Source organism: Zosterops lateralis, assembly GCF_965231275.1.
Source record: "Zosterops lateralis genome assembly, chromosome: 17".
In the NCBI taxonomy this organism is placed as follows: Eukaryota; Metazoa; Chordata; class Aves; order Passeriformes; family Zosteropidae; genus Zosterops; species Zosterops lateralis.
Window position 1 is genome coordinate 4266474 of NC_139777.1, and position 23708 is coordinate 4290181.

General features: G+C 56.2%; 1 protein-coding gene across 3 annotated transcripts; it reads left to right on the forward strand.

The window, feature by feature from the left end:
• The first annotated feature begins 1183 nt into the window (after positions 1-1183).
• ACACB (acetyl-CoA carboxylase beta) lies at positions 1184-23362 on the forward strand. Of its 3 annotated transcripts, XM_083873830.1 has the most exons (53): positions 1186-1359; positions 1846-2246; positions 2872-2998; positions 3402-3540; positions 3777-3886; positions 4049-4130; positions 4542-4640; positions 4910-5022; positions 5276-5386; positions 5545-5754; positions 6050-6220; positions 6455-6616; positions 6775-6938; positions 7459-7609; positions 7687-7790; positions 8376-8457; positions 9077-9222; positions 9303-9453; positions 9592-9726; positions 10144-10290; positions 10367-10555; positions 10876-10976; positions 11056-11144; positions 11223-11347; positions 11660-11773; positions 11856-11969; positions 12322-12411; positions 12505-12623; positions 12848-12985; positions 13422-13521; positions 13613-13720; positions 13895-13951; positions 14511-14552; positions 14621-14836; positions 14923-15078; positions 15355-15558; positions 16030-16185; positions 16448-16570; positions 16886-17155; positions 17477-17574; positions 17719-17839; positions 18018-18128; positions 18352-18495; positions 18576-18696; positions 18842-18938; positions 19105-19201; positions 19413-19548; positions 19849-20026; positions 20202-20314; positions 20822-20976; positions 21130-21300; positions 21794-21930; positions 22053-23361. In XM_083873830.1, exons 2-53 carry the CDS (start codon positions 1855-1857, stop codon positions 22177-22179), a joined length of 7113 nt encoding a protein of 2370 aa, XP_083729956.1. In that variant the 5' UTR covers positions 1186-1359; positions 1846-1854; the 3' UTR covers positions 22180-23361. The 3 variants fall into 3 exon arrangements, with proteins under 3 accessions (XP_083729955.1, XP_083729956.1, XP_083729957.1); XM_083873829.1 differs by having other exon boundaries at positions 1184-1359; positions 11056-11347; positions 22053-23362; XM_083873831.1 differs by lacking the exons at positions 1186-1359; positions 21794-21930; positions 22053-23361 and having other exon boundaries at positions 2093-2246; positions 20822-21009; positions 21130-21211.
• Positions 23363-23708: the final 346 nt, after the last annotated feature.

Below are 23708 nucleotides of genomic sequence, written 5' to 3' on the forward strand. Positions count from 1 at the left end.
CCTGCAAACACCAGAGTTCTGTATTAATTTGTGGTGGTTGTGGCAATGGGAATTTATTTTCAGACTCTGGTGAAGGGATGTCAGTTCTTACTGAGCTGCTCAGCTTTTGTACATGCCCTGCTGTCTCCTTCCCATGCAAATCCAGTTTTCCTATTTAGGGAGAAGAGAGCTGACTCCATGGGAGGGAAAAAGGCTTTTGGTTTTTAGCTTTTTGCTACAGATTTATTATAAAAATGGCTTCTAGAGGCTGTAAAGAAAATACACAGTCAGGAGTGTGTTGCTTGGTGTATCCATGATCTCAAGATTTTGGGATAAATCCTCCCAGCAGTCACAGAGAAGCTGTGACCAAGACCCTTGGTAATGCTTTTGAAATTATTTTTTTGGGGGCATTTAGACAGGAAAATAAAAAGCTTTTAGGTTCTTCCAGGGTGTGTAATCACCTGGATGACAGGTGAGCTGTGCTGACCAAGGACCTGGGGGTACTTGCTGATGGCAGCAGTGAAGGTTTGTTCATCGACATCTCCCAGTTAATGGACTGACAGCTGCAAATTATTTCAGATTTTTTTAAGGTCTTAAAAGAGGCAACTTTGTGCTTTGCCACCTTGGGAGCAAATTAAAGTTTCCACCTACTGTTGGTAAATAACTGTTAGGACTTCCAGGAGGAAGAGGTGTTGACTTCATACTCCTGGGTTTCCAGGCCATCTTTGACTTTGTAATTCCTTTAATGGAAGTGAAGAACCTTTTATTTTTTTTGGAAATCACACCAGTTTTTTATAGAATATCCTTGTAACCCTTTCTCTGGTGTTCTCTCTGAGGTAACACTTATCACCAGTGACTTTTACACTGTGGCCTTGCTGTATATATTGTTTGCTTGGGGTTTGTTTTTTTTATTTTTCCCCAATGTGTTGTTTTTTTTTTTTAAATAAAAAAAAACCACTTTGTTTACATGATCTTGCACTGGTACTTTAACACAGGGAGGGAGGAGGGGGTGGAATGGGGAGTCCCTGTCCCCCCTAGGGAGCCGTGTCCTTGTCCCTCGTCCCCGTGACCAGGCACAGGGCCAGGGCACCTTTGTCCCCCAAGGATCGGGTGTCCCCCTCCCTCCTTCCACCCTCATCTCCCGCACAACTTTTCCAGACACGTTAGCGGGGAAATATTTGTGCTTGACGTGACCGTCACGTGTGAAACCCGACTGGAGAACAGCCTCGGGGGGGTGACGGACCGTGCTTCCCTCGGGGGCGGCCCTGGCACCGCCTGGGCTCCGGCCCGGACAGCGAGGGGGGACAGATGGACACACGGAGTGACCGCTGACACCGGAGTGACCGGGGGGACCGGCGGGGGCACGGGGTGGCTGCCATGGTGAGGGGCTGAGGGGAGAGTGAGGAGGCTGAGGGGAAAGCGAGGGGCTGAGGGGAAAGTGGAGGGGCTGAGGGGAAAGTGGAGGGGCTGAGGGGAGAGTGAGGGGCTGAGGGGACAGTGAGGGGTTGAGGGGAGAATGAGGGGGCTGAGGGGAGAGTGAAGGGGCTGAGGGGAAGGTGAAGGGCTCAGGAGTCCTTGCCGCTTTTCCCTCACCCCCGTGCCCAGCTCTGACGGGGATAATCGGCCGCACTCGCCGGGGTTTGGCGGTCCCGGTCGATGCCCCGGGCTGGGGCCGCCATCCTGAGGGGGCCGTGAGGGCCGGGCGGGCGAGGCCGTGTCACCCCGCCCGGCTCCGGGCAGTGAAAACAGCTCCGGCTGAGGGCGGCCGGCCCCGGGGGCTGCGCTGCTGGAGCTCTGGGGAGACGGGGCCGTGATTTCGGCGGTACAATCATTATTACTGCGATTCTCTCTCTCTCTCCCCTCCAGGGCCCGTGAATGCTGTCGGCTGCGCTGCTCCTGATCGCTATAGTGCTGCTCCTTTGGGCCAAAATGTCCAGCAATCGGTGCGAGCAGAAGAAGGAGGCGGAGGAGAGCCCCGCGGGGCCGCCCCCGGCAGGGCCGAGCCCCCCGGGCCGGCAGAAGCCGCTGCGGGCCCGGCGGGCGAGCGCGGAGCACGATCAGCTGGCCGTGTACAACCCCGCGGCGCTGCGCCGCCCGGCCCTCGCCAAGTTCGTGCTGGGCTCCTTCGACGACAATTCCTCCGACGATGAGCTGATGGCCACGGCCTTCAGGGTGGGCCGGCGGCGCAGCAGCCTGGCCGGGGTGGCGGGTACCGTCCCCGAGCCCCCCACAGTGAGCGCCCGTGTGGAGCCCGGCGCCGGCATCAGGTACGGGCGGCAATCCCCGATGGCCGGAGCACGGCCGGTCCCGGTCAGGGAGGGCGGGTGCTTGTGGTGGGTGCGTTGTTGTTGGTAAAACTGGGGTGCTGGTGCTCCTCGGAACCCCAAGGTGATACCCCCCAGTCTGGCTCCCTTTGCAGGGAGAGACCCAGTGTCCTTGGCTGTGAAACAGCTGTGCCACCTGCACGAGTGTGGCAAGGGGCAGGGCAGGGGGTGTGCCCACGAAATCTCTAGTTTGGTTGTGGGGCAGCTCACTCTCAGCTGACATCTAGAAGAAACTGAAAGCCAAATGCTGCTGCCTGCCTCCTCCAGCTGCTCTGCTCTGGCTAAAAATAACAAACCTTTGGCTGCTGGGACGTGTTGTGACACTTGACAGCCCCGACGGTGGCTCTTGCCACTCTGAGTTTGAGGCGGTGCTGCCAGCAGTATCCCTGCTGCTCTTCCATCCTTCCACAAATAAGGAATTTCCTTATATCCTGCCTGAGTCACGTTGTAGGTGTGGTTGGTCACCTTTGCAGGACAGGCTTTGCAGGGGGTTTGGAGAGGGGAGAGGGCTCACTGGAGTGGCTCTGGGTTCTCTGGGCTCAGTGACAGTCACCACATCCCACCACAGGCCCAGCATGTCGGGGCCAAACCTGGCGAAGAGGAGCCACAGGAAGATGGACCTGCAGCGGGATTTTTCCGTTGCCTCCCCAGCCGAGTTTGTCACCCGCTTTGGGGGCAACCGTGTCATCGAGAAGGTCTGTCCCCACATGTCCCTTCTTGTGCCTGGGTAGGGGGTTGCTGCTTTTCAAAGGAACATCTTTGAGCATTGCCCAAATGTCCTGTGTCCGCCAGGCTTGGAGCAATGGCAGCCCAGAGCTGTTCATTGCATGGCTTCACTCGCTCTCACGGGCTGGGAGAGGGAACCCCATGCAGCAGCTTTGCACAAACGATGGCCAAAGCCCCATGTCATCAGTGCCATCAGTGTCAGACATCAGAGACACTCTTGAGGAGTCTCATGCTCTGCTGGGATGTACAACCAGCTCCTGATTAACACATCCCCCTGCTTTGCTCCACACCCCCCTTTTGCCCCTGCGCTGCCATCCCTTGGGGCAGCAAGGACAGGGTTCACCCTGCCAGCCCCTGTCCCTGTCCCCCCAGGTGCTCATCGCCAACAACGGCATTGCTGCTGTCAAGTGCATGCGCTCCATCCGCCGCTGGGCCTACGAGATGTTCCGCAACGAGCGCGCCATTCGCTTCGTGGTCATGGTCACCCCCGAGGACCTCAAGGCCAACGCAGGTAATTCCTGCAAATACCCCAAAAAGGAAGTTCTCTACTTGGGGCTGAGCTGGGCCAGCCTTTTCCTGCCTGGCATGTGAGGGCTCCGTGCAGCCTGGAGTCACACACTTTCCTCCTGCGCAGCCAAATCCAGGAGTAAATAGTTTTTCCCTGCTCCAGCCTCCCCGGGATGGAGGATTTGGGAAGGGGTGGCACTCAGGGATGTGGCTCCCACCACTCCCCGTGTTCTCTTACAGAGTACATCAAGATGGCAGATCACTATGTGCCTGTCCCTGGAGGGACCAACAACAACAACTATGCCAATGTGGAGCTGATAGTGGATATTTCCAAACGGATCCCAGTCCAGGTAGTGGCCATTTCTCTGTCTCCCACCTCTTTGCCAAGGGCTGTTGCTGGGCGGAGAGGACACCCCAAGAGGGGGTGATGTCCCTGTGTGTTGAGGATCTGGGCATGGTGGGAGATGCCAGCACAGGAGTGACACTCCTACTGCTCTTTCTCCTTGTGCCAGGCGGTGTGGGCTGGCTGGGGACATGCCTCAGAGAACCACAAGCTGCCAGAGCTGCTGCAGAAAAACGGGATAGCTTTCCTAGGTAAGATCTCACTGCTTCTCTGTGCTGGGTGTTGGGCTGGTGTGTGCACTCACAGTCACTGCCAGGGACACTGCACTGGGAATGGCCCTTTGGTGCCTCTGGCATGCCCAGCCTATGGAGTGACAGTCCTCAGGCTGGTTTCCTGGGGCATTCCCAGGAATTCTACTGTTTGCTGGGTTTTCCCTGTAATGTTCAGGCTGATGCAGTGTCCACAGAGGAACACTGGGTGGGACCTTGTGGGATTCCTGCCTGAGCTCCCCTTAGAGAAGGGTTGAGCTTCGTCCTGAGCAGTGGGTTTGGGGGGGTTCCTGCATCCCCAGTCCTTGCAGAAGGCTGATGAGGCTGGCTCAGTGATGTGGGGATGGGCTGGTGGGTTGGGCACCCCCTCAGCCCTTCTCTCCCTCTCCAAAGGTCCCCCCAGTGATGCCATGTGGGCACTGGGGGACAAAGTTGCCTCCACCATCGTGGCTCAGACCCTGGAGATCCCCACGCTGCCGTGGAGTGGGAGTGGTGAGTGCCTCCTCACAGCCCCCACACCCTCCCTGCTCCCCCCTTCCCTCCTCCCTGCCTCTCCTTCCCCCCAAAACAAGCACCAGGACCGGGGTCCTTGGCCCAGCTGGCCACACATACTGAGGGACCCCATTGCAGCAGCTGATTCGGGATGGGGGATGTTGGAGATGGGGTGCATGGAACCAAGGGAAATGCTGGAATCCACAGCTCCCTGGGCACACCCAGCTGTGCCATCCTGGTGGTGACCATAGCTCTGGCCATATCTGCAGGTCTGGTGGCCCAGTGGTCTGAGGAGGAGGACCAGCAGCATCAGCAGGCCATCAGCATCCCCCTGGAGACATATGCACAGGGCTGTGTGAAGGGCGTGGAGGAAGGCCTGGAGGTAAAGCTCAGCCTGTAGGCAGCTGCTCATCTCTTGCCCACCATGGTTCCTCCTCAGAGCCTGCCTGCCCTGGCTCTTCTGGCCTCCCAGCACACACCATAGTGACACAAGGCTGTGCCAGCAGCAGTTTGTCCCACTGAATGAATGTCACTCAGGATAATCCTGCTCAGGGATGCCTGGAGTTGTGTGGGCTACCAGGGTGGTGGGCTGGGCTCCAAAACACTACAGTCACCCCAGCCTTTGACTCTCTCAGGTGGCCATGAAGATCGGCTATCCCCTGATGATCAAGGCAGCAGAAGGTGGCGGGGGCAAAGGCATCCGAAAAGTGGAGGCAGCAGAGGAATTCAGTGCCTGCTTCCGGCAGGTGAGAGGTGCCTGGAACCCCCGTCCCTGTTCCCATCCCATCCCGGCAGGGTCCTGCTCCCACCCGGGACACCTCCCACTTCCTGCCGCAACTCTGCCTCCACCCTGGGATGAATTTTGGGGGGTGATGCTGGACCACGACCCTCTCTCCCGTTGCAGGTGCAGGCGGAGGCGCCCGGATCCCCCATTTTCCTGATGCAGCTGGCGCAGCACGCGCGGCACCTGGAGGTGCAGGTCCTGGCAGATGAGTACGGCAACGCCATCTCCCTCTTCAGCCGCGACTGCTCCATCCAGCGCCGCCACCAGAAGATCATCGAGGAGGCGCCGGCCACCATCGCAGCTCCCGCTGTCACCGAGCTGATGGAGAAGGTGAGTGGCCTGATCTAGGGGCAGCACGAGGTTTTAGTGAGTTTTAAGAAGGGAGGGACGCCTGAACTGAGCAGGACTCCCTGTCCAAGGTGGTCTGGCACAGGAACAGCCTCCCCAGGGAAGTGATCACAGCCCTGACCCTGCCAGAGTCCAGGGAGCGTTTGGACTTTCAGGCACATGGTGGGGTTTTGGGGGTGTCCTCTGCACAAGCAGGAGCTGGATGCTGATCCTGCGGGTCCCTTCCAAGCCAGGACACCCCACGATTCCATGATCCGGGGATTTCCCTCTCCCGCAGTGCGCTGTCCGCCTGGCCCAGATGGTTGGCTACGTCAGTGCAGGCACCGTGGAGTATCTGTACGGGGAGGACGGGAGCTTCCACTTCCTGGAGCTCAACCCGCGGCTGCAGGTGGAACACCCGTGCACGGAGATGGTGGCGGATGTGAACCTCCCGGCTGCCCAGCTGCAGGTACCTGCTCACACAGGTCACTCCAGAGGTGTTAGAGGACAGTTTGTTTGGGCATTAAGGAAGAACACTGGGATGGAGCCTGGCAGAGGGAAGCTGCCCCATATCCCAGTGTGGAGGGTGCAGGTGAAAGCAGTGTGGCAGCTTTCCTTCTACTCTGCCTTCCCACTGGGAACTCTCCATTCAGACTCTCTGTCGGTGTCTCCCTGGCAGTTCAGGCCTTTGTCTCTCCTGCAGATTGCAATGGGCATCCCCTTGCACAGGATAAAAGACATCCGGGTGCTGTACGGGGAGAGCCCCTGGGGGGACTCCCTCATCTCCTTCGACAGCCCCTCCAACCCCCCCGTGCTCAGGGGCCACGTCATTGCTGCCCGGATCACCAGCGAGAACCCCGAGGAGGTGAGCTGGGGGCCACCTGTGGGGTTGAACTGGGCATGGTCCTCCCCAGCCAGACAATATTCATGGGATTGGTGCAGTCCATGGGGGTTCCCCTTCCCTGTCTTGGCTACACGAGTCTCAATCCTGATTCCTCCATCTCTGCTCTGTTTTTGGCTCAGGGTTTCAAGCCCAGCTCGGGGACAGTACAGGAGCTGAACTTCCGCAGCAGCAAGAATGTCTGGGGGTATTTCAGTGTGGCAGCAGCCGGGGGGCTGCACGAATTTGCTGATTCCCAGTTTGGACACTGCTTCTCATGGGGAGAGAACCGGGAGGAGGCCATCTCGTGAGTGTGGTGGGATGAGTTGGAGGGCATGTGGCCTTGGGAAGAGTCACAATTGGTGTGTGAGCTGGGAAAAGTGTTTTTATCTGACAGGACCAGAATGGTGCTGCTGTGCTAAGCATCTGGCTGTTTGGTCAAAGCCAGAATTTTTTGGACTGTGGTGTTGCTATAGCCCCAGTTCATCCACCTGATCCTCAAGGACGTGTTGAAGTCATCTGCTGAACATTGCCCTGAGCAGCAGTGTCTATTCAGGAACTGAGCAGTAGTTTCATTCAGGGCTGTTTCATGGCCAGGTGGCTTGGAGCAACCTGGTCTAGTGGAATGTATCCCTGCCCATGGCAGGGGGTGGAACAAGAGAATTTTTAAGGTCCCTTTCAACCCAAAAAATGCGAAAGTGCTGGGGGCTCAGGAGCTTATCACCTCAGGAGCTCATTGCCTTAGGTCCTGAACCTTTGCAGTGCCCTCTGCTGAGAGCCAAGTGCCACCTTCTCAGTCACTAATGAAGGGCTTTTCTCCCTAAAAGGAACATGGTGGTGGCCCTGAAGGAGCTGTCTATCCGTGGGGATTTCCGGACCACGGTGGAATACCTGATCAAGCTGCTGGAGACTGAGAGCTTCCAGAACAACGAGATACACACAGGCTGGCTGGACCACCTGATTGCTGAGAAAGTGCAGGTGGGGGTGATACCCTGGGGTCACCTCTCCCCTTCCTTGGGGTAAAGACCCAAACCCTGTTGGTTTTGCCCCCACAGGCAGAGAAGCCAGACACCATACTGGGGGTTGTCTGTGGTGCCCTGAACGTGGCGGATGCTGCTTTCAGGACGTGCATGACTGACTTCCTGCACACGCTGGAGAGGTGTGGAGTGAGGGGCTGCCCAGGGGGGGGTTCAGTCATATAGAGGGGCACCTTCCACCAGGCCAGGTTGCTCCAAGCCTCATCCAACCTGGCCTCGAGCAATTCCAGGATTGGGGCAGCCACAATGGAGACCTGAGTGTTGTTCTTCTGGGACATCTTCCTTCCATTTTTGCTTTGCAAATTTAGTGGCAGTAGCACTGTGACAGGCAGGCACAGGGGTATCTGCTCTGGCTCATAGCTCTGGCTCCTCAGCTATCACTTTGTCTGGAGAGTAGGAAAGGCTTCCCATGCCGGGGAAAACAGCTTTCAAGGGGAAGTGGCTTTGTTGTTGAATATCAAGGTTATTCCTCCAGCCTTGGAGGACTTCTGGGGCTCTCCCATGTACCTTATCTGATTGTTTTCCCAGTGCTTGGCCTCCCTCCAGATCTGGTTGTTTATGGTGCTCATGTGGGTCACTTAAAGCTGACACTTGTCCTCTCTGGTCACCATCGTGCCCTCCCACCAGGACTGGGAGCACTGCTGACATCCCACATGCTTGGAGAGGCTGGGAATGCTGTGGGGCCTGATCCCTCCATTGTGTTTCAGGGGCCAGGTGCTGCCAGCAGCCTCCCTGCTGAACATCGTTGATGTGGAGCTCATCTATGAGGGTGTGAAGTACATTCTGCAGGTGAGGGCAGGGCTGTGCTCCCCCCAAACCAGCCACAGCACTTCTCAAGGGCCATGCTCCTGTCCCAAGGGAGAAAAGTGAAATAAACATAAGGTTGTCCTTTAAAAATGGGCAAAATAAAAATGAGATTAATAACCTCATAACCTTAATAACCTTGTTTTAAACTGATAGACATTTTCATACACCCTGTTGCCCTGACTTTATTAAGAGACTTAATTTTCTTGCTTTTAAACCAAATTAGTTTGACTTCATGCAAAACTCCTTACTCACAATGAAAGCGGCAGGTGAGCCATGTGTTGCACCAGCTCTGGGCTGTAAGTTAAACTAGCTCCGGGCTGTGAGTTGAGATAAACCAGCTCTGGGCTGAGTTAAACTAGCTCTGGGCTGTGAGTTGAGTTCTGGGCTGTGTGTTAAAGTTAGCCTAGTTATGGGCTGTGCATTAAACCAGCTCTGGGCAGAGTTGACAGCTCCTCGGTGCAGGATGAGGCTGTGCCTCCTGCCTTCCCAGCACAGCCCCATCCTGTGGCAGCAATCGTTGTACTGAGCGTGGGGAGGTGCCCCTCCAGCCTCGCTGTTCAGAATGTTTTGGGGTTGCACTGAGGCTGTCCCCTGCCCGCAGGTCGCCCGCCAGTCGCTGACCACTTACGTGGTCATCATGAACCGCACCCACATCGAGATCGACGTGCACCGCCTCAATGACGGCGGGCTGCTGCTCTCCTACGACGGCTGCAGCTACACCACCTACATGAAAGAGGAGATCGACAGGTAGCACCCCCTGCCAGGGCTCCCATCTCCTCTCCCCGATGGCCAGCAGCCGGCTGGTGACACCTCTCCCTCTCCCGCAGGTACCGGATCACCATCGGCAACAAAACGTGCACCTTCGAGAAGGAGAAGGACCCGACGGTGCTGCGCTCGCCCTGCGCGGGGAAGCTGCTGCAGTACACGGTGGAGGACGGCGGCCACGTGGACGAGGGGAAGGTTTATGCGGAGATCGAGGTGAGCTTTTGTGGAAGAGCTGCAGGAGCAACGTTCGGCAAAGGCGGAAGCCCCCAGCACTGCTGCGATGCTCGATGCTCATGGGACGTGCAGCCCGCGGGTGCTGCTGCCTCGGTGACCGTGTCCTCTCCTCCCCAGGTGATGAAGATCATCATGACGCTGGCGGTGGAGGAGGCGGGGCGGCTGCACTACAACAAGCGGCCGGGAGCGCTGCTGGAGGCCGGCTGTGTCATCGCCCGCCTCGAGCTCGACGATCCCTCCAAAGTGAAGCCCGTGAGTCTCTTGGGGGCTGCCATCTCCTCCTGCCAGCTCCCAGTTGGCATCCTAGGAATGGTCCCTAGGGGGCAAAATGGAGGAGCTGCCCTGATGGGGTATCACACTGATGGTCGTTCCATGTCTTTGGGCTGTCTTTGGGCTCAAGTGCTGCTTCATATGGATTGCTTTGCTTCCTTGTTGAGCAGGGGCTCACATGCACTAAAGACGTGCATTTACAGCACTAAAATCTCCACTTTTTCCATGTTATTTTCATGATGAGACACTGGCAGATCCACCATTCTGAATGTCAGGCTCCTCCTCTGTATCTAACCCAAAGCAGGGGTTGTGCTGGTTCCTCTGGGGCAGCTGCAGCTCTCAGGAACTCTGTGCCTGTCAACCAGGAGAGCTCAGCCCACCTCCCTGTGCCCTCTCCAGGCACAGCCATTCACAGAGGGGCTCCCAGCCCAGCAGACCCTCCCCATCACTGGTGAGAGGCAGCACCAGGTTCTCCGCAACGTGCTGGACAACCTGACCAACGTCATGAATGGCTACTGCCTGCCCGAGCCCTACTTCAAAACCAAGGTGGGTGCCACCCACCAAGTGTTTCACCCACTTGCCATGAGGGCAAGTCCAGCAGCTCCAGCTCATCCTCCTGCAGATCAAGGAGTGGGTGTCACAGCTGATGAAGACCTTGCGGGACCCTGCCCTGCCCCTGCTGGAGCTGCAGGAGATCATGACGAGTATTTCGGGAAGAATCCCACTGTCTGTGGAGAAATCCATCAGGAAGGTGATGGCACAGTACGCCAGCAACATCACCTCCGTGCTCTGCCGCTTCCCCAGCCAGCAGGTGAGTGCCAGAGGGGGCTCACACCCTCTTAACTGCAGCCAGTTGGGAGCTCCTGCCTGAATTTGTGCTGTCAGGATTTTATAACAAATTAAATGAGTGAGGGAAATATGTGGAGGTTTACATTTTCTGTGCCTGTATGGTTTTATCTGTGTATTTGCTTCTATGTGTGCGTTGCTTTTTATATTCATTTGTCACTTTGCATTTTTCACTTTGGTGGGAAAAAAAACCTCAAGGGAAAGGCTTTGCGTGGAGTAAGGAAATGGGGAGCTGGCAGCCTTGTGCCCCTAAGCCACCCTGGACTCTGTCCTCTCTCCTCACAGATTGCCAATGTGCTGGACACCCACGCAGCCACACTGCAGAGGAAGGCTGAGCGAGAGGTCTTCTTCATGAACACACAGAGCCTGGTGCAGCTGGTGCAGAGGTGAGTCCTGTGCTGTGTGTGACCCCCCTGTCCCCCCACAGCCACCTCCTCACAGCAAGATGGGCTCTTTGCTCCCCAGGTACCGCAGCGGCATCCGGGGCTACATGAAGGCAGTGGTGCTGGACCTGCTCAGGCGCTACCTGCAAGTGGAGACACAGTTCCAGCATGGTGAGGGCTCAGGGCTCTCTGGGGGAGCTGCAGTGCTCTCTGGAGGAGCTGCAGGGCTCACCAGATCCTGCCCCACAGCTCACTACGACAAGTGTGTCATCAGCCTGAGGGAGCAATGCAAACCTGACATGACCCCCGTGCTGGAGAGCATCTTCTCCCATGCCCAGGTGGCCAAGAAGAACCAGCTGGTGATCATGTTAATTGTGAGTACAGCCCATGCCTGAGACTCCAGGAGCAAAGGCTGGTGGCAGGGAAGAGCCAAGGCAGCTCTGTGTTACTTGAAGTGTCCATTCCTGCCTCATTATTGCTTTTTTTAAATTATCTCCCCTCTGTGGTGTTGTGTGACTAGCTTGGGTCAAAGAGAGCCCATTTTAGTGCCTTTGGTCTTGTCCCCTTTGGCTGCATGAGGCTGGGGGTGCAGGATGAAGCCATCCCCTGTGGGACTGGGGTTTGGGATAAAGCCACCCCACACAGTGAGGAGCCTGAGGTGAGCCATGGCGGTTGTGACATTGCAGGACCAGCTGTGTGGCCGTGATCCCACGCTGACAGACGAGCTGACGACCATCCTCCATGAGCTGACACAGCTCAGCAAGGCCGAGCACTCCAAAGTGGCACTGAGAGCCCGGCAGGTCAGCCAGCACCACGCAGTGCCATCCCATTCCTGTCCCCACCCCTGTTCCCCATGCTCCCAGCTCCTCTCTCCCCTGGCAGGTGCTCATTGCCTCCCACATGCCCTCCTACGAGCTGCGGCACAACCAGGTTGAGTCCATCTTCATCTCTGCTATCGACATGTACGGACATGAGTACTGCCCTGAGAACCTGAAGGTTGGGAATTGTGTGCTTTTCCAGAGGAAATTTGGGTGGCTTTGGGGAGGGGGGTCTAGCTGCAAGTGGTTTAGTCTTAAAAACAGCTAAAAATCACTCAAAGGCTTGCTGTAGTGCCTGTGTGGAGCAGGAGGGGCTGTCAGTCCCCATCTGTTGCTCCATGCTCCGTTTGGCAGGGAACAGATGTAGGGATCCATGTCTGGCTCTAGTGGTTTCCCCATGGATGTTGGATGCTGGATGTTTCATGGCACCCTAGTGACCAGTCCTGCACAGCTCCACATTGATGGACCCCCTAAATAGAGCATGGAGATCTCACTTCATCCCTTCCCTAAATGTTACTTTCTTCCTGCAGAAACTGATCCTGTCAGAAACCTCCATCTTTGATGTGCTTCCCGTGTTCTTCTACCACACCAACGAGGTGGTGCGCATGGCAGCACTGGAGGTGAGACCTGGGGGGCCCAGAGGGGGTCTGAGAGTGACATGGGGGACCCAGGGGTGGCAGGGAGACAGTGATACCTCCTGTGTCCCCTCACAGGTGTACGTGCGGCGGGGGTACATCGCCTACGAGCTGCACAGCCTGCAGCACCAGCAGCTCTCTGATGGCACCTGCCTCGTGGAATTCCAGTTCATGCTGCCCTCCTCCCACCCCAACAGGTACAGGGGTTCCTCCCACACACCTGTGCTGCTCCCCTGGACATGGTTCTTTTCACAGAGCTGTGGGGTTTGTATCATCCCCTCCGTGCAAAGTGGGAGCTGCCAAGGTGCTGTCCTGTTGCCAGTGGAGCAGGATGAGCCCTCTCTGGGTCAGGGTGCCGCGTGGGAGCTCTGTGGTACCACACAGTGCCTCCTCCAGAACTGACACTTGCTCCCCATGGCAGGGTGTCCGTCCCTATCAGCATCTCCAACCCTGACCTGGCCCGGCACAGCACCGAGCTCTTCATGGACAGTGGCTTCTGCCCCACGAGCCAGCGGATGGGAGTCATGGTGGCCTTCCGCAGATTTGAGGACTTCACAAGGTGGGGATGCAGGGACCTGCCTGGCCAGGCATGTGTTTGTGCATTTTGGGTGCCACTGCAGTCATTGGAGAGCAAAATGGGATGGAAGAGCCATAGCTGGGAGCAGCTGGGCAGTGCTGGAGGCAGCTCCAGTTCCTGCTATAGCTGCAGGCTGGGTATTCTTAGTACAGCACTTACCTTGTGGGGACATGAAGTGGCTTTTGTGGATGTGTGAACCATGGGGAAAGCTTACATGGTCCATGTTAAACTCCTGCACATTAACACAGCAGAGCTCAGCTGCATTTCATGAGCTGTAGGATTGCTGTGGGAGAGGTGAGGCCATTGTGCTGTGCTGTGTCCCTGTCACACTGTCACAGTGGGTCCCTAGTGCTGTAACTTCAGGCAGAGGGTGACCATAACGTGCTGGCTTGTGACCCCATCCCTTCTGTTTGGGCAGGAACTTTGATGAAGTGATCTCGTGCTTTGCTAACTCACGTTTGGACAGCGGGCTCCTCAGTGAGGCACAGGCCACCACCTACGATGAGGAGGACACCAAGGTGGGCATGAAGCTGCTGCTGATACCCCAGGTGGTGCTGGGGACAGCACTGATGCTGCTGGCCAGGGTTCACAGTGGGGTTTTGTTGCCAGAACATCCGTGAGGAGCCAATCCACATCCTCAATGTCGCGCTCTGTACAGCTGACCACATGGAAGATGAGAAGCTGGTGCCCATCTTCAGAGCCTTTGCCCAGTCCAAGGTCTGTCACTGGGACCCTCTTTTTGTAAACCCTGCAAGCCAGAACACTGTACCCCAAGGCACTGCCTCCTCTCCATGCAGTGCACCCCAAAATGCTGCAGTTTAGGTTTTGTTTGCTCCCTCAGTGGAGATGTTTAAGCTCTCGTGACCAGTGGCATCTTCTGTTTCTGTGTAGAAAAATATCCTGGTTGAATGTGGTCTCCGGAGAATCACGTTCCTCATTGCCCAGCAGGTGAGTGCAACTGAGCCTCTGACATCTATAAATACTTTAGACACTGCACTGAGTGATGGATGGACCCACTGTGCTTCAGGAGCTGGGAATTAATTAATGAGCAATTCATTGAGTGATTCATCTCCTATATCATCCTTTATCCTGCTCATGTTTCCAGTAATGTGGTTCCTGCAGAGCTGCTCCATAGCTTTAAGCTGCGTTTAGAGGCCATCACAGAGTGGTTTGGGTGGGAAGGGACCTTAAAGTTCATCCTGTTCCACTGCCTGCCATGGGGTGGAACTCTCCACTATCCCAGGTTGCTATAAACCCCTTCCAGTCTGGCCTTGGACACTTCCAGGGATGGGGCAGCCACAGCTTCTCTGAGCACCCTGTGCTAAGGGCTCACCTCCCTCATAGAGAACAATTTCTTCCTAAAATCCAATCCAATCAATTCCTCCCAGTCCTTTTCCCTTTGGGGGAGAACAAATCCTGCAAGTTTTTTTCTTTTTAATGGAGAATCAGAACAATCCTCTGCGAGCCAGGCCTATTCACATTGTCTTCTCTCTCCCTTTTGCTGCAGAGAGAATTCCCCAAGTTTTTCACGTTCAGAGCCAGGGACGAGGTAAGATCTGGTGGGGGCAGCGCCGGCGCGGCTCCGGCCCCGCCCTGGCTGACGGCTGTGCCTGGCAGTTCGCGGAGGATCGGATCTACCGGCACCTGGAGCCGGCGCTCGCCTTCCAGCTGGAGCTGAGCCGCATGCGGAACTTCGAGCTGACGGCCATCCCCTGTGCCAGCCACAGGATGCACCTCTACCTGGGAGCTGCCAGGGTGCAGGCGGGCACCGAGGCCACCGACTACCGCTTCTTCATCCGCGCCATCGTGCGCCACTCCGACCTCATCACCAAGGCAGGGTGGCACAGGGGCCCTCAGGGGCACAGTGAGGGTGCAGGGGTGGCCCCACGGTCCCTGCTGAGCCAGCTGCTCCATCACAGGAGGCTTCCTTCGAGTACCTGCAGAACGAGGGTGAGCGGAGGCTCCTGGAGGCCATGGATGAGCTGGAGGTGGCCTTCAACAACACCATAGTGCGCACTGACTGCAACCACATCTTCCTCAACTTTGTGCCCACCGTCATCATGGACCCGTCCAAGGTGTGTTTTTTGGGGTCCTGCTTCCTCTGTCCTGGAAAAGTTCCTCTGTCATCTACCACTGCACAGATGGGCAGCCACCCCCCACCATCCCTCCCTGTCCCCAGTGGAGAGGGTGGCTATCAGCACCAGGCCCAGCCAGGAGGCGTGGAGAGACAGAAGGGGCTCACCCAAAACAAATGCCAAATGGCTGTTTGGGGAGGACATACAACAGGGCTGCTCCAGCCTTGGCATCATGTGCTCACTGTTGTCCCTGAGGTCACCAACCTTTCCCTGCAGATCGAGGAGTCTGTGCGCTCCATGGTGATGCGCTACGGGAGCCGCCTCTGGAAGCTGCGGGTGCTGCAGGCCGAGGTGAAGATCAACATCCGCCTGACACCCACTGCCGACGCCATCCCCATCCGCCTCTTCCTCACCAACGAGTCGGGATATTACCTGGACATCAGCCTCTACAAGGAAGTGAGGGACCCTGGCACTGGCAGTGTGAGTAACCCCTGCAGTGACTGCAGGAACCCAACCATGGCTGCCTGAGTGCTGCCAGCTCTGGCAGAGCTTTGGGGGGGCTTCTGCAGAACTCCTTGTGCACCTGCAGTGCTGGTCTGCCCAGAGCCCCCAGACTTTCCAACAGCATCCCCACAGCTGGATTGGTTTAATCTTATCTGTCTGCATCCACTTGGGTTTCTTGGGGTGGTGCTTAGTTCAGACTCCATTGAGCTTCATCCAGTTGGGTTCCTTGGGGTGGTGCTGGTGTGGAGCTGGGCAGTTTTGAATACTGGAGGTGAAGGTCACTGTTAGGGTGTCACTAGTTACTGGCAGCACATCAGTGTGACAGTCCCCTCAATAGCGAAAAATGGGTGGAAAATCACCTTGATCAAGCAGGCCTCAGCAGTGCTCCAGAAGAAGAATCACCATGACATCCAGGGAAGGCAACCAACGCTCTGCTCTCCTCTCCAGATCATGTTCCAGTCGTATGGGGACAAGCAGGGGCCACAGCATGGGATGCTCATCAACACCCCCTATGTCACCAAGGACCTGCTTCAGGCCAAGAGGTTCCAGGCACAGTCCTTGGGCACCACCTATGTGTACGACTTCCCAGAGATGATCAGGCAGGTGTGTCTGGTTGAGCAGAAAGAGGCTCCAAATTACTGTGTTTGCTCTTCATCCTCACCCTCCCCAAATATTCCCACCTGAGGAAAAGGTCCCTTTCCTTGGGCTGTCAGATGAGAAAACAAAAAGAGCTGAAGCTCCAACATTTTTGGTTATATGAAACATTTCTAAACCAATTCTTAGCTCTTGGAATTCCTGAAACTATGTGGTCTTTAAGGTCTCTTTCAAGCCAAACCATTCCTAGCCATGTGCTGTGTCTCCACAGGCTCTCTTCAAGCTCTGGGGCTCCTCAGACCTGTATCCCAAGGACATCTTGACCTACACTGAGCTGGTCCTGGACTCACAGGGGCACCTTGTGCAGATGAACAGACTCCCTGGAGGGAATGAGGTAGCAGGGAATAATTTGGAATTGGGCAGGGGAAACAAGTGGTAATGGCTGGTGGCTTAGTCTGGCTGTGTTTAAAGCTTGGGAGATGCTCCTCAACCATTTTGTCTGTTGGTTAATGCCACCTGCAGCTCAGCCCTTTGACATGGCACTCAGTGCTCTGGTCTAGTTGGCAAGGTGGTGATCAGTCAATCATTGGACTAAATGATCTTGGAGATCTTTTCCAACCCAGTTAATTCTGTGATTCTGTAAATGATTCTGGGACTCTGTGATTCTCTGGAGGATTCTGCCCTGTAACTTTGCGCTGTTTCGAGCCAGGTGGGGATGGTTGCTTTCAAAATGAAGCTGAAGACCCCCGAGTACCCCAAAGGCCGGGACATTGTGCTCATCTGCAACGACATCACTCACAAGATCGGCTCCTTTGGGCCTGAGGAGGACCTGGTGTTCCTGAGGGCCTCGGAGCTGGCGCGGGCTGAGGGTATTCCCCGCATCTACATCGCTGCCAACAGCGGCGCCCGCATCGGCTTCGCCGACGAGATCAAACACATGTTCCAGGTGGCCTGGGTGGACCCAGCTGAGCCCCACAAGGTGTGTGGGCACCTCCCAGCACAGGAGAAAACAGAGGGTTTAGCTGGGAGAGGGATGAGCAGAGCTAAGCTGGGATGTCATACTGTGGGATCAGAGCAGGGGATGAGGCCGCACCTGCACCCAGCACCATAGCAGGGGTTCCTTTGGCTTCTCCCAGATGGTGGAGGTGAAGGTGCCAGTGCTGGCATAGCTGTTCTGTGCAGCTCTGGTCCCTGAGCTGCTGCACAGTGTGGTTTGGGATAGGTTTGGGAAAGGGCCATGTCCCAAGTGAGCATGTGTTGGGTGGGCTCCACAACTCATCTTTCTCCTCTTTCCTTGCAGGGGTTCAGGTACCTGTACCTGACTCCCCAGGACTACACAAGGATCAGCACCATGAACTCAGTGCGCTGTGAGCATGTGGAGGAAGGCGGCGAGTCCAGGTGAGTCCCATATCCCTTGAGACACACAGAGCCACGCCAGGCTCTTCCCTACACCCCACCAGGATGCAGCTCCCACCTCAGAATCCTGCCAGGCACATCATGCAGGTGAGTGCTTCCCACACCACAGCTCCACTTTCCCTGCAGGTATGTCCTGCTGGACATCATTGGGAAGGACAATGGATTTGGGGTGGAAAACCTGAGAGCTGCTGGTACCATCGCTGGGGAATCCTCCCGTGCCTACGATGAAATAGTGACCATCAGCATGGTACAGCTGGAGCTCTTCCCCTCTCTGCTCCTCCCCTCTCCCTCTCTCCTACTGGCTCTTAAAGTCACTGTAACAGTGATGCAACAAGGAGCTTGAACTCTTCACAGCATCATCTCCAGGTGCTCATGGTCAGTGCTGCAGCCCCAGTGACCCCAGGTGTCCCTTTGTGTGTGCCCAGGTGACCTGTCGTGCCATTGGGATTGGTGCCTACCTGGTGAGGCTGGGCCAGCGTGTCATCCAGGTGGAGAACTCCCACATCATCCTCACGGGTGTCACAGCTCTCAACAAGGTACCAAGCTCTGGCTACATGTCCTCCATGGCACTGTCCTTCCCACCTCAACCTCTATGGGCTCCTTCCCTGTCCCATGGAACATCAGCCTGGACAGAGGAGGAAATTTGGCCTCAGCCCAGAGGAAATCTGCCTGTGCAGAGGTTTGGGCTGACAAACAGAGCAAGGGAGCAGCTCGTGTGTCAGCAGAGCCCCATGTGTTTACCTTGGGAACTCTGTGTAGGTGCTGGGACGGGAGGTTTACACATCCAACAACCAGCTGGGAGGAGTGCAGATCATGCACAACAATGGTGTTTCCCATGTCACTGTCCCAGATGACTTTGAGGGGGTCTACACCATCCTGCAGTGGCTCTCATACATACCTAAGGTAGGAGGGTGCTGCAGTGTGGAGGTGGGGGATGTCACCCATACCTGGCTGGTGACCCACCCTTGAGGTCTCCCTTACAGGATAACCAGAGCCCGGTGCCTGTCATTGCCATAAGTGACCCTGTGGAAAGAGAAATTGATTTTGTCCCTTCCAAAGTCCCCTATGACCCCAGGTGGATGCTGGCAGGGAGACCCCATCCAAGTAAGTGAGAACAACCCAAGGCCTCAGCAGCACTGCTCTCAAATGCATCCTGTAGGTGCAGAAGATGCTCTTGATTGTGGGTTGGTGCTCAGGAACCCTTCAGTGCCTGCCCTTGCACTATTCCATGTTCTCCTGTGCTCCACAGCTCTCAAAGGGACCTGGCAGAGCGGCTTCTTCGACCAGGGCAGCTTCATGGAGATCATGAAGCCATGGGCTCAGACCGTGGTGGTTGGCAGAGCGAGGTACTGCCTGGAGCAGGGGATGGAGCTGGGATCCTGCACCTGCGGCCCCTCACCTTCAAGCCCTGGCTGTGGCACTGCTTTTGGGATGGTGGAGAGGGAACAGCTCTCTGATGGGGCTGGGGTAGGGGGGAGCTGTCCTTGCTGAGCCCACCCTGCCCTGCCATAGGCTGGGAGGTCTCCCTGTGGGCGTCATTGCTGTCGAGACCCGCACGGTGGAGGTGACAATACCTGCTGACCCTGCCAACCTGGACTCAGAGGCAAAGGTGAGTGGGGTACAGCTGGGGCCAGGTGGCATCTGAGAGGAGGCTGGAGGGAAGGGAGGAGGAATAACTCAGTGTGATCCTCGGGCTTGTCTCAATTTTCCTTAGTTCAGGTGAAATCAAAGGTGCTGGGGCAGTCTCATTTCTTCCAGCTGTTTCATGCAGCATGCCAGGAAGAACTGGCACAATCTCAGCTGCTCACTGTCTTTTCCAGATAATCCAGCAGGCTGGACAGGTCTGGTTCCCAGACTCTGCTTTTAAAACAGCACAGGCCATTCGGGACTTCAACCGGGAACACCTCCCACTAATGATCTTTGCCAATTGGAGAGGCTTTTCCAGCGGCATGAAAGGTACCTGTGCTTGGGATGCCCATATTCCCATGGTGTGACAAACCTCTGTCATCTCTGCCACCCCACAGGGTCCTGGGATGGCCCAGCCTACCAGGGTGTGCACCAGTCTGTGATGTGGGGTTGGGCTGGGGAAGGTCATGGGGCTCACAGAGCAGATGTTCCAGGGGTTGGTGGCTTCCTGCTGGCTGGTTTTGCAGAGTGCTTTGTCTCTCCAATAGAGAAGGTGGCTTTGGGCAGCTGGGAGGTGGTTGGGGCAGTGGCAATTGGGGCACCCAATCCCTGAGTCTCTCTGGCTTTCAGACATGTACGACCAGATGCTGAAGTTCGGCGCCTTCATCGTGGACAGCCTGCGGGACTTCAAGCAGCCTGTGCTGGTGTACATCCCTCCCCATGCCGAGCTGCGTGGTGGCTCCTGGGTGGTCATCGACTCCACCATCAACCCCCTGCACGTGGAGCTCTACGCTGACAAGGAGAGCAGGTCAGCACCCAGAACACCTGTGTGTGTCACCCAGAACACCTGTGTGTGTCACCCAGAACACCTGTGTGTGTCACCCAGAACACCTGTGTGTGTCACCCAAAGCACGTCTGTGTGTCAGCTGCATGGACATCTTGTCCTAGGATTTATTCCTTGCTTTACCAAACTTCCCTTCCAGGGGAGGCATTTTGGAGCCTGGAGGAACAGTGGAGATCAAGTTCAGAAAGAAGGATTTGGTGAAGACAATGAGAAGGATTGATACAGTTTATGCCAAGCTTGTTGAACAGCTGGGTAAGGAAAGGGAGTTTTGGGTTGTGAACATTGGTAGTGGTAAGTTAAACATGAGGCTTAAGCTGGTGGCAACCACCAGGAGTCCTTTAGTGTCCTTCTGGGAAAACTTCTTATGTCTTTTCTGTTGGTGGAGCTGAGAGGATGTGGTGGTGCTTTAGAACACCTGTATCTCCTGGGGACTCTGTCAATGGGTTAAATGAGGCTGGGGTCTTCTCCCGTGCTTTGAGATGAAGGATGGCCACGGCCATGTTGAATTGGTTCCTTGCCCCCATGTCCCTCCAGCCTGCTACAACATGATCCCACAAAGTCCTTGCAAATGCCACCTCCCCTCTCATGTGGCAGGCACTGCCTGTGCTGTGACCTCTTTGTGGCCATGGCTTGTGTGGCTCTGGTGTCAGTGTGCCAAGGAAAAGAGCCGTGGCACTGGGCATGGTGGCTGATGTGGGGGCACAGAGGGGACGCCCTGGTGGCATCACCGGGGGCTGCTCAGCCCGCTGTGTCCCCCAGCGGTCCCCGAGCTGTCGGAGGCACAGCGCAAGCAGCTGGACAAGCAGCTGAAGGCGCGGGAGGAGCTGCTGCTGCCCGTGTACCACCAGGTGGCCGTGCGCTTCGCGGACCTGCACGACACCCCGGGCCGCATGCAGGAGAAAGGAGTCATCACGGTGAGCCGCGCACAGGGGAGGTGACAACCAAAGGTGGGGGGAAAATCCCTTCCCTGTGACATCCCTGCCCCAGGACTGCTCTCTGCCCTTCATCCCGCCGGAGCTGGGAGCGAGCAGCCGCCGGCAAACCCGGCTGTGCTCCGGTTTCCCCAGGACATCCTGGAGTGGAAGAGCGCCCGCTCCTTCCTCTACTGGCGGCTGCGGCGGCTGCTGCTGGAGGAGATGGTGAAGGGGGAGGTGCTGAAGGCCAACAGCGAGCTCAGCCACATCCACATCCAGTCCATGCTGCGGCGCTGGTTCATGGAAACAGAAGGAGCTGAGAAGGTACCCCCAGGCCCGGCTTCCTGAGGCTCCTCCACAGCCAGGGCATCCCGAGGGATCTTGCCTCACTCTGCCATCATTGAGAGGTTTCAGTGGTGCCTCTCTGAGGGTTTCAGTGTGTGATGGGAATGTGTGAGGATGGGTGGTGAAGCAGCCCTGGGATGCGGCTGGCTCTTCAAGTCAGGGGACTCCAGTTGGGTACTGGTGCTCAGTGATGGCAGAGTGGTCCCCAGATAAACCTTTTCTGCCATGACAGGGCTTCCCAGGGCAAAAGTGGGGCTTTTAGCATTTGAGCTCAATGACACACATGTTGCTGTGCCTGCCTCAGGAAGCAGGACATGCAAAGGAACCATGTTTTACCTTTTTGCTTTCTAAATGGTTTGCACATAGGTGCGGGACAGGGAAGAAAAATCCCACAGCTTGGGTTCCAGGAGGAAGGGGAGACTCAGGCTGTGCAGGTAGTAGGATCCCTTGCCCACAGTGCTGTTTTCTGCAGGGCTACCTCTGGGACAACAACCAGGTGGTGGTGGAGTGGCTGGAGAAGCACATGCAGGAGGAGGACGGCACCCAGTCGGCCATCAGGGAGAACATCAAGTACCTGAAGCGGGACTACATCCTCAAACACATCCGGAGGTGAGTCCCTGTGGGAGCTGGGGTGAGAAGGGGGATGCTGATCCCTGGGATGGGAACAGCAGGTGGTGGACACCAGGCAGTTCACACTTTGGCCTCTAAGGAAGTTGCCCTGTGCCTTGCAGCTTGCTCCAGGCCAACCCCGAGCTGACCATGGACTGCATTGTGCAGATGGCTCAGCACATCACTGGGCCACAGAAGGCCCAGGTTGCCCATCTCCTCTCCAGGGTGGACACTGATGACCCCTCCTGAGCTGGGCAGTCACCATGGGGTAGGAGAAACACCAGGACACGACCAGACCTCACCTGCCCACCTGGTTCCTCAGAGCACTTGGACTCTTGCTCATGTGCCTAAATAAAGGACAGCACTTTTAAGTATTTTAAGCTATGAAGATGATCTTGCCATCCATGCAGAGTCCCCTCTGGCACTGGAGGTGCTGCCAGAGGGGCAGCTTGGCAGAAGATGAACTTGTCCCGAGCCAAGCCTGGAATCTGGACCTGGTGCAGAACTTGGTTTTAAAAAGAATCCAAAATATTTTCCTGTTTTAGTTGCCAGCCCTGGCCTTGGCCTTTCAAACAAGGTCAGACATATCTCATGAGACTGGACAGAGCTGGAGGCTCTGGCCAGGGCCAGTGTCTGGCTGGCTGGTTCAAGCTGACCAAGACCAAGCACCAAGAACAGGAAATGAGAAGCAGCCTCCAAGTGATGCTTTATAAACTATGAGGAGCAATTTCTGTCGTCCTCCCCCTCGCTGGGGGGCAAAGAGTAGATGTGGCCATGAGTAGCTGATGGTCCAGGAAAGACCTAAGTGAGCTAAGCTGGGAGCTGCTCCCATGGGAATGTCCAAGGATCCACCAGGGTTTGGCTGACCTGGCTGTTCCTCTCACCCATCTCGTGTCCTTTCTGGCTCCAGTGCCCTGGACCTGTACCCTGCTGCTCAGGTAGCCTTTGATCATCTTGGTCGTGGAGGGGAAATTGAGAGTTTTCCAGTGCCTCTGGCTGTGTCATTTCCCCAACAGAGATTTACCTTGGGCTCAAAAGGAGGAAGTGGGATGGATGGATGGAAGGTGGGACACGTGGCTCAAGTGCAGTGCTGGTATTGCCTTGGGGTGAAGGTGTTGGACTGGGTTGGGGGATCCCACAGAGTCTGTGGGAGGTCTCCCTGTCCTGGGATGGGGATGGGAAGGGTCTTGTGAGTCGTTTCCTGGCTGGAAGGTGTCACTGCTGACAGGCAATAAAGTGAGCTCAGCTCCAGGGAACTCCCTGAGCTCTGTGTCTTCTGTCATTGTCCTGAGCAGGGCCTGGTGTCTCTGGCTGGGCAGCCCCTTCCCTGTGGCACAGGACCTGTTTGGGGTGGGGCAGCTCTGAGCATCCTTCCTGCCAGCTCCTGTCCCCACTCCAGAGCTTTTCCAGGCATTTCTGAGGGTTTTGGGAACAGGGTGACACCACAGAGGAGGAACTCTTACAGTAAATACCTGTAAACTCTTACAGTAAATACCTGTAAACTCTTGCAGTAAATACCTGTAAACTCTTATTCTCATGGAGGAAACTTTGCCATAGGGTCTGTAAAGGGAATGAAGCCTGGGGAAGCCCAGCATGCCACCAGAGCAGGCACAGTGACACCAGAGCAGGAACCACAGTGACACCAGAGCAGGCACCACACAGCACATCCAGAATGCCCCAGGCGTAGTGCTAAGAAATATTTATTTAAAAAAAGCAAAGACATCGTAGGTGACACCAGTCACAGCAAAGGATCATTCATCACATTTGTCCTTGGACAA